At 35.3% G+C, this 10630-nt stretch overlaps 1 protein-coding gene across 1 annotated transcript in view; it reads right to left on the bottom strand.

Annotated features, from left to right (window-relative positions):
* Positions 1-2517: 2517 nt before the first annotated feature.
* Positions 2518-10630, bottom strand: part of LOC149565201 (isopentenyl-diphosphate delta-isomerase) — an 86731-nt gene continuing 78618 nt past the window's right edge. The window contains exons 4-6 of the mRNA XM_089818749.1: positions 3875-3961; positions 3206-3436; positions 2518-3099 (exon numbers count right to left, since the gene is read on the bottom strand). Coding sequence (XP_089674875.1) covers positions 3035-3099; positions 3206-3436; positions 3875-3961 — 383 coding nt within the window. The 3' untranslated portion in view covers positions 2518-3034. The remainder of the gene's footprint in view (positions 3100-3205; positions 3437-3874; positions 3962-10630) is intronic.

The raw sequence follows: 10630 nt of genomic DNA, 5'->3' as shown, positions 1-10630 counted from the left end.
ATGGAAAAGCTACGACGAGTCTTAATATTTATTTACCATTGTTTTGCAAACATCTATTAATATTGAGATTCCTAATAATTTTTAAATTAGTGTTATATAAATGGTCATCGTGGAAACACAACCTCTCTCTTTCCTAGCTGGTATTCAGTCATGAGTTATATCTATATGGTAGAAGATCAAGGTAGATTGGAGAACAATTTTAGAATGTTCAACTCGGGTGTTGATTTTTAAGTGAAATGGTATATCATTTTTCATGTGGTAATGTTTCAGTATGATACTGATAAGAATATTAAAAATATTTGATTATTATAGAGGATGAATTTTTATATTTTCATTTTTATTGTGTTATTTTTATTTAATAACATTTATATATAATTCTAGTGAATATTTGAACTATATCGACATTGAACTAATATCTAATCTATCATGTGAACTAAAATTAATTACACAATCAAATCTCTCGACTTCTGAAATTTTAGTTAAATGATCATGACATAATGATCAAGAAAAGTATCGAACATATAGCCTCTTATAAGTAAAGTTTATTCAAGACCATCAAGATAAATTCCATCAATTTAAAGGAATTCCATGCATTCAACAATATGCATTTCAAAAATAAAACAGTAAAATAAAGGGCTTTTGGAAGAATGATTCAAAATGCACTCGATGAAAGTTTTGCAAATGGCGTTGCTAACAAAGTAAGCTTAACCACAAAGGACACAACTGCAACAGAATCATGGTTAAGATTGATCAATTAGAATATGTATCATAACATTGGATTCGTGCTCAGAAACAAATAGAGCTTACACGTAAGTTAAATTCAAGTATCTCACCTTTTATACTTGTATAAAGACCTCAAAAACATCTTGTACTTGAATTCATCATAACATTATTTCAGCTCAAACGAAATTTTAAATCAATTATTTAACATTTGTAACAAAAGTTTGGAGAAATCCTTGCCTCATGTATATAAGCTTTGGCCTAGATCATGACAAATGCAAATGGAATTGTATACAAGTCCTCACACCACATTTACAAGACACTATAAGATGTGCAAGCATAAATAAGACACATGCATAGGTCAATAAATGCCACAAGATTGACTTCTGCATTAGTTTGATTCTAATTAGAAATTATAAGTAAATTTGTTTGATTCTTATTAGAAACTATAAGTAAATTTGATGCAATGGTAGTCACAAATTAAAAGCTCTCCATACCATGTGCAAACTTGACTCAACTCTTACTCCAAAATCGACTGCACTAAAGATAGGAACTCTGGAAATTGCACCCCTTATTCCATATGCAATCATTCATGTTCGAGTAAATGAATGCTTCAGTTCAACAGATTCAATTGAAAAGGTAGAATTCTTATAATAAGAGATCCTTAACAATTGGAATGTTTGAAAATTAATATCTTAACCAGTAAATGACACAATAAGACCATCCCCAAAACACCCCTTGGAATATTTGATACTCAATCAATAGCTTAAACACGTCTCTAATCAAATGACGCTAAAGATATCAATCTCAAAACACCTATTTAACTAGTCACAAATTTAAGATACTTCTAGAAGTCTTTCAGATAGATGTATTTACGATATCTACAGTCATAGAAGTAAGATACTTCTAGAAGTCTTTCAGATAGATGTATTTACGATATCTACAGTCATAGAAGTGATAATAAAATAAAGAGAAACACAAGGAATAGAAAAATCTCCTTGATTGTACTTTTGAAAAGGAATCAAACTATTAAAAAAATAGCAGTAATCTATAATTATAATCTCAATAATAGTAATCCTAGATTAGAATCTCCTGAGTAATTTGGCACAAAATTTCATATTGTGTATATATAATCACTGCCACAGGTAATCTTAATTTTCCACCGCATTCATCTTGTGGATATATAATCACAGACACATTGGATCTTATAAATCAGAATTCAATATCTAATTTGTTTTGTATGAGCTAGTGACTGAATGGCACTAAGGGTAAAACAAATTTTAGAGATGGTTTGTTTTTAAGTTGAAGAAAACAAGAATTGCATAAGCTCTCTGACCTGTATTGGTGCATTACATATTTTCCTATTTCCAAAAAATGAACGAGCAAAATATACTGGAGAAGAGGTTTCACGCTACATCACATTCCTACCAGCTATTTATTTTAGTCGACAAACTAAAAATGTGCACCGATTTGGTTGGGTTCAGGTGAAGGAGAAACTTCAACAATTGGACCGTTTGTGATTTTTTCAATTGAACAGGGCAGATTACGTAAATGAAAACATAGCCGTTCAAAAGGAACATTTGTATTTTAAGTTTATGAGTGCTGACAAGTCTTTTAATGTTCATTTTGCATAAAAAATTGCAAATGAGTTTGTTTGCGTGAATCATTGGAAAATTCTTCTTTGTATAAATGGAAATCAATCCAGTTAGCGATTTTTTATAAAAAGCATCTTCACTAGCATGCAATTGTTTAGACCAGTTTCTGCTATTTGACAAATAATAAAATTAAGGACATACGAAGCAAAAAGAACAAAATATTTATTTTCTTCATTTTGTGTTCTAAATATATTTATATTGTCCTCTGTGCTCCAGTTGAACACCTGCTACTTTTTTCAGAAGTAGAAATGAGCTGAAGTAGAGTTGGTCCTTTTCCAAAGCACATTGTCACCTCTTTTGTGAGTTCAACTTTGAATGCCATTGTAGGAATTCTCCTTGAGCATTTACATGAATAGAACTGAGGGTGGGAATTTGTTAGCGAAACAGCAAATACATATTGTGTTCAACCCTTTATTATGACTACAGATCGCATTGTGTATCCAATCCTCTAGGAATTGAAATACTGGAGATTTTAGACTCTCATCAAAATTCCAAATGGCGTGGAATATAATAATGCACAAATGTGCATTATTCCAAAGAAGAGATACAAGAACTAGAAAAAAGAATACACGAAACAAGGTTTAGTAGTTAAGATTTCCCGAAACTGAAATATAGGCAGCTAGGTGTATCAATGGTGAACTTGATGAAAAGAAACTGAATTAGTCAAGGTTTGGTACATAGAGTCCACAAATAATTGGGCCAATCGTATCTCCAATTGCACAACCTACATTTGCATGAACATGGTTAGAACCAAATGAAAATCTATTGTAAATTCAATTAAAGAGAAAAAAAGAAACCAAACAATGTGATTTAGTGAAGCAATAGTATACCAATCCATTGTCCAGTTGATGGACGAATAATTGTCGACCCTAGACCAGCACAAATAGATGCACATATCAAAGAAACTCCACATCTGACTGTGGTGCCAAGAATTCTTCTTCTGAACCTTTCAATTCGGTTGTCCCTGCTCTGATTTTGATCCTTGTGAATGTCGGATATTAAATGATAAGATTCTATACCCACCTGAACAAGCCATGATGCTGCAACTGCTAGAAAATGCCCTGTAAAGAACAAAAATCAATTCAAACAACCTATTGATAGACAAACAAGAAGTTCAATTTTTTCAGACAGATAAGATGGGGTGCCTCCAAGTTTCATATGCTGTCTCTCAAAAAAATTGTTTTTGTCTTCAAATATGCTGTTTCTTCTCATTGAATCAAAGGCCTTGATTCAATTCTACTTGTCAACAAGAATGGCATCTTTGGTATCTATTGCTTCAGAAAATCAATATTCCTGTTTATAAAGGGCATGCAAGATTAATTCCATTACTATCTATAATTTCAATAGGCATTTTGAATTTTTTGTTGTCATGGGTACATTACTGTGTAATGTCAAGAGCATGAGACTCAGAGATATCTTTCAGTCTCAAAAAACTATGAGAAGAGCACCAAACATCTCGAGCCTGAAGAGAGATTGCTGGGTTTACAAATGAAACAGACCTCTACAAGTTGATCTGGTAACACAGAAAAAGAATTGAATGGATGACATATTTCTTCCCGCTTTACGCTGAGCTGAGTTTGGAAGATCTGCACAGACAAGCAAATCAAAAACATTATTAGACTTGAGTGTTCAATACCTTGAATATGTGAAAGACTTCCATTTTCCAAGTTACAAAGTCTAGAAATTTATGTCTTACAACAGCTGGATTGTGCAATAACTAACATCTTTTTTTATAAGGTGGACCTCACAGGCTTGGCACTTGCTACTTTGTATTGACGAAAAGCTATAGTAAGCATTAGCAGAGTTCTCCATTATTGCTAGATTAAAATTGGCAACAGAGGCATCACTTCTATAATTCGGCTCTTAAAGATCCCTTTTTTTTAACTCTAATTTAGATAGTGCACAAAGAACAATCAAAAGCATGCTCCGATAAATAAATTTCTAAAGAAATAACTCAGCTATACTGCAGTGTCTCTAGGTATAAATTAACAACCCAGCATGTGAAATGCAAGGAATGATCACAGTTCAAGACAAATGAAGCATTTTAGGGGTTGTTAATTAAGGTAGGGATCTGAAATGAACTAAAAGTTGAGCAGACAAATAAATTTTATAACCATAATTGTTGGGTGATTCTAATGCATCAATAGACATGAGCTAAGAAAGGCAGTATACAGAGACTTATAGTTACAGTGCACTATTATAAAACAGAAAAAGGATAGCTTTATAATTGAGCAGTGTTACCCGGGGATGTGTTCCTGGCAAGACTTGACCCGTCCCAGAAATGGGAACATCTTGGAAACTCAGAAACCCATCCCCTGGCCGTCCCATAATCTAAAATTTGAATTTTGCTAATTTGTTTGACTTCCACTCTCAAACTCTCAAATTTAATTGTTTAACATAAATGTAGATGTTAAGGTTCACTAATGTATATAAGCATGCTTCATCCATGTTTTCATTTGAATACTTAAAATTTCCTTATATATTTTGACCTTTCCATATTTTTATATAGTTGTTCCCCCTGCTTTCCCCTACTCCGAGAAAAAAAAAATCTGTCTTGGAAACCTATTTCCTGGTCCCCCTATCCCTGTCCTAGTAAGCAAGCAACCATGAAGTTGAAAATAAAAAATGGGGTCAAACCTATGTTACCCAGAATATCTGAGATGGGGATGGCAAGGGACGGGGGAATAGATTTCAGAGACCTCAAGTTTTCAAGCCATGTTTGGGGATGGCATATGGCAATAGGGACAGCTAAATAAAAATAGAGGAAATTTAAAGAACTTTGAAAATTATGATAATATCAATGTAACACAGGTAGTGGGGGATGTTTGGATGTCAAAATGAGTTTCCGGGACAGGAAAAGAAGGGCTTCAATTTGGGGATAGCGAGGGGTGGGGTGGTGGGTGCTGTAATATATTATACATATTACATATAGTACTTGACATCCTGGTTATTAAATATGTATAATAGTATAAGATCTAATAAATTATAATACCAAATAGTTGAACACAGCAAAAATTGCAACATATCCAATACAAAATACATTATACTTGAACATTGAAGTTTTCATTTTGAACACTGAATATTGAATTACCAAATACTATTTAAAATTCAAAATTCAAATTATCGGCAAACAGAAGATTCTAATTTGAAGTTACAATAGTATAAGAAGTAAAAGAGTAAATACTAAATAGCAAACTTGTGAACACCAAATTCTACATACTTGAACAATGAACAATGGAACATTGCATATTAAATTACATGGAACATTGCATATTAAATTACAAATGAAAAAATCAAAATACTACAACTATGAAATTGTCGAAACGTCTAATGCCCCGACTAGAAATCGCTAGTGTGTCTCTTCCAGCTTGGAGTCCTTTGCTAGACTAACCTACAAATGAGACCCCTATAGTGCCTTTGTACATGGTGGTACGGTGACTGAGATGTCCATACGATGCAAGTGTATGGAGGCTATACGGCAGGTGGGTCATACGATCAGCTAATTGTCCGATTTGGTGTACGAATTGGTCTCAAGCGTACGGTCTTCCTATTGCGAATGGTATCCGACAAGTGTATGGTGGAGATGGCTGCATGTTTGGAGCCATACGGTGCAAGGAAGAGTGTACGGTGGAGGATGGAGTGTCGTACGATGAGGGAAAAAGAAGTATAGCATACAATTGGGGAGAAACCATACAGAGTTCTCGACTCCCTTTGTCATCAGATGAGGTGTCCCCTTTTAGGATCACTATTTACTTTTTCTTCGCTCTCAAAATTTGATTAATAATCTATTATTGTTGCCCTCCCTTTTGTCTTGGAATGAAATCTCCTTTATACTTTATTGAAAAGGTCACCACCTTTCATTGCAACTTTGTCACCACTTTTCATTGTTTCCTTTGAGAGCAATATATTATTTCCCAAATTTCTACCCCTTCCTTGTCTTGCAAATGAAACATTCTTCCTTTATATCTTCTACAGTGGAGAAGAGTTACACCTCTTCATCATGTTTGCCCTTTGTAATGGTCACAACCTTCAACAATTACCATTCCTTCAAAGAGTCACAAAACTTCATTATTGTTTCTCTTCGAAAGAGTCACAACCTTTTATAATTACCACCCTTTAAAAGGGTCACAACCCTTCATTGTTTCCCTCTGAATGGGTCATAATTTTCCATTATTGTTGCCCCTTTAGAAGAGTCACAACCTTTCAGATTCAATACCCTTACTAATTCATATATTCTTTTTCCTTTCTTTTCTCCCCTCTCCCTCCGCCCCACAAATGAAGTTCTCTTCTCCCTTTTTATATCTCATGTTTGAGGGAGTTACAACTTTTCCTTTCATGCATCTTGACCCTTCATTAACTTAACTAAGTTAAGTTGTGTTATATTCCAATTTTATTATTAATTATTTAACTAATTAATTTTATTTTCATATTTTTAATATTATTGATTTAACTATATTATTATAATTAAATCATTATACATCTAATTATCTTTATATTTATTATTGTTATTTATCTATTAAAATTTTCTTTATTATTATTTATTAAATAAATTATATTACTTATTTATTTATTTATTGTTAAAGCATATTTGAGAAGGGGAATATTGCATCAAAAGTGCAATCTATACAATGGCACTCATGGGCCATACGATCACCTGCGCGTAGTATGACCTTAGTAACCAAATTAAGTACCAATATGCAAGACAATAGATTCGCAAATGGAAATAATATTGATAATTTCAAATTCGCACAAGGATGGCGCTTCATTTTGTCAAATCCGAAGCTACAAAGCACAGCAAAATAGGGTGAAGGATCAATCCATTTGAAACTACGCAAGCCAAATAGGGAAGGTTTTTTACTTCCAAAATGGCAAAACAAAGCAAAACTCCAATTGTAATTTGCACAAAAATAAAATAGTTCAAAATGCATATTAAAAACATCTGACACAACGATCATAAATACCCCATTAGAGGAAAACTCCAAAAGTGAATAAAAAGTACTGATACGGCAACAAACACCTATGACCAAATATAAAAGATGGACCTGAGATACACAAATAAATGGGGACCCCAAAATACAAATATTATCATTTATTTTTAATTTAATGATAGGGACATTACAAAAAAGCAAATGGAATATTTCTATTATATCAAAAACATATGTATCATAAAGATGATTACAATGACTAGCATGACAATATGATATCAAAACAAGTATAAAATGTAGTGAAGGAAGGCCTCTAATCATCCCTCTAGGAAAACTCACCAGCACTGGAACTGTTGGATTTTCGCGCGTCCTCCCATTGTTCCTTGTCATCTCAGGGACTCTTGCATATCCTCTTGCATCCCCGAGTCTTGATGGTGAGATGGTGGAGCAAAGGCGATGGTGGGGAGACTTGGGAATGCCAAGTCCTCGACCTACGTGCGTGGGGGTTTTGCGAGGGTGGTGGGTGCACGAGGTGTCCCAGTGTTACACTAGATCGTGAATATATACATTAGAGAACCTTGATATTCACCATTTGTGTTGAGAGTTGAAATCAAACAAATTAGCAAAATGTATTGTCAATATAAATGTGATATTGAGAAACATACAAGTTACAACAATTGATAGAAGAACATGGGTAGGAGAGTAGGCGGCTGTGTTGCTAGGGTTTCCAATGTTGTAGATTCAAGTGATGGTGATGACAGGGAGTCGGATGTGGATGAGCCTAATGGTTGGAAGGCCCTTTACATGCTTGCTCCTCCTAGATCTGTTGGGTTCTATTGCATTCTGAGAGTGGTTTATTTTGTCGCGAGGAGAGTAGGCTTTTTTGAGGAGTGGTGGACGTCTGTTGTGGAGGGGAGATTTGGTTGTTTTGGGTCGTCTTCCTACAGTTTCTCTAGTCCAAGACGGGTTGGTTCTTCTGGTCGGTGCTTGGAGTTGGGAGGTCCTACTTTGGTGTAGTGGGAGTGCCTGTTTGGGTCACTCTGGTTGTGCCCCTTTCCACAGCATCCATGGGTGTTTAGTTACAGGGTTATTTAGATCTAGGGATTCGGTGGTGTTCCCTTGGTGGGAAGATATGGGTCCTTCCATTTTGCGTGCTCTTCATGCCTTGCCATTTTTTGGTGGGCCTGCAGGTGCATCTTGCTCTATTTCTCACTTGGGTTCTCTTTTTTGGTTTTCCTTTTGGATGCCAAGTGGATACTGTTAGTTTTCAAGGGCCGTCCTTGACTCCGTGTTTTTGGTTAAGTGATTTCTTTTTGTGTGGGGTTTTCCCCCTATGAGAGTGTTGGCTCCTGAATTAACAGTTTTTTAATAATCCAATGATAGGAACAAAATAAATCTAGGGGCAGCTAATTCTCATCTTCAACATACCCATTCAGACACCGGGGCCAACTATAAGGCTATACTCCTTCAAGCTCTGCAAGACCTAGGTGGGTGAACCTCAAATTCTTTCATATGGTACAAGTTTCAAAACATACAACTGAATCTAGATAAAGCAAATTGAAACCCCGATTCTTCTAGTGCTTATGCAAACACCATGGACATGAAATAGTTAATAACATGACTCGTGAAACTTGATAAACTGCAGGCAACTATTTTCAGCTCTTCAACATAAAAGGGAAAAGACTTTGATTAATGTGTTGTTTATCAGCAAAAACCCTCATATGCAACAACAGTAGACATGCAATCTCTAAGCTAATCAGTCCCTTATCCATTGGGCATTAAATAAGTAAGAACATACACAAGGATACCCAAGATATACTCATATACCTAGATATCAAATTTATCCATTCACCTTGCAAACAGACATCCATCTTCAAAATGAAACTCATACTCATCAAATCCTCCCATGATCTCTACAATTCTATCAATGAAAGAGGAGACAAGGTTTAGATTGAAACTTTCAACAAAGCTTTGTATTCATTTCCTTGAAACCAATACATCAAATATATGCAAAAAATTAGAAAATACACAACAGACGACTGCATTATCTAAATGCTCAAAAGAAGTTACAAATTTGTTCATATCAGAGAAAAATGATGAGGATGGTTGTATCACAATAATAAAATTGGAACCAACCTGTGGTATCACAGTCGTGAAAGAAATTTCAACCAAACTGGAACCCTTACTCCACATCTTGGAAATCCTCTTATGGAGAAGGATTGCAACAAGCCTTAGATGGGAGGACACATGTCAAAATCTTAATGGAAAACAAATACAGAGATATTTTTACAATGTTATATTTAAAACATTCTCTGCATTCAGATAAAATTAGGAAAGTAGTTGCAAAGCTGGTAGGAGGCACTTATTTCAGGAGTCTTCAACTTAATTATGTTGGTCTTTTATTGCCTTTAATCATGGAAATCTTCAACTGCTTCTATCGACATAGCCTTAATATATGCAACTGCTTCCAAAACAATCATTTCTTTCTTGGTGGTCGTTCCGTGAATCTGATTTTATCTGAGTTTCTTACTATCACATTCCACCTGAAAATCTGATCACCATCAAGGAGCATCAACTCATCCGGCTGTTTTGTGCCATGTTTTGCTCCTGCTCCAGCTCCACAATCTGAGTAAATAAAACCAGTGTTTTCTTCCACCTCAGTCAAATCTCCAGCTGACTGCCCAGCGAGAGCCACGTGTCACCATTTGATAGGCTGGACTCGTCACCTTGTCACCTCGCAACTTCGCGGCCTTGAAACCAAATTGTGATGTTATGCCTGCGATGATGTGATTTCTCTCTGTTGTTGCTTCACAACTGTATTTCCTTGTTGACCATGTTGACCTACGAGCTAACAATCCTTTCATTCAAGCCTTTATCACAACCTCGCAGCTACTCATTGTTCCATTTTACTAATCGCAGCAAAGTAGCAATGACTGCACACTAACCACAATTGCACCTTCGCCGCGGTTTATGCTTTTCCTTTATCCTTGGCCGCGACCATGCGAAATGGGTTACCTTAGTTGTTTCACAGCTTCGCCACCTTATTTCTTCATTGACTGCATGGGCTTGCGAAACTGTGTTCTCTTCATTTTATGCTTTGTCACTACTTCACAACTATTTACCATTTCAATTTACTAATCACTACGACCAAGCGATTACCATTAGTTTTACGACTTCGCATCTTTGCGGTGGTTTAGAACTTAACACTTCTTATACTTGCGATGCTGCGAAAACTCAAATATTAACCTTGTTGCCTCTTTGCAACTGCCAAACACAAAGCCTTTTTTGAATCATGCGATGTTGCGAACACTGTTCTGACTAACCACCACC

The sequence above is a fragment of the Cupressus sempervirens genome, chromosome 3 (genome assembly GCF_028749045.1).
Source record: "Cupressus sempervirens isolate cs-2001-9-10 chromosome 3, ASM2874904v1, whole genome shotgun sequence".
Taxonomy (NCBI): domain Eukaryota; kingdom Viridiplantae; phylum Streptophyta; class Pinopsida; order Cupressales; family Cupressaceae; genus Cupressus; species Cupressus sempervirens.
This window is presented reverse-complemented; position numbering and strand designations above follow the sequence as displayed.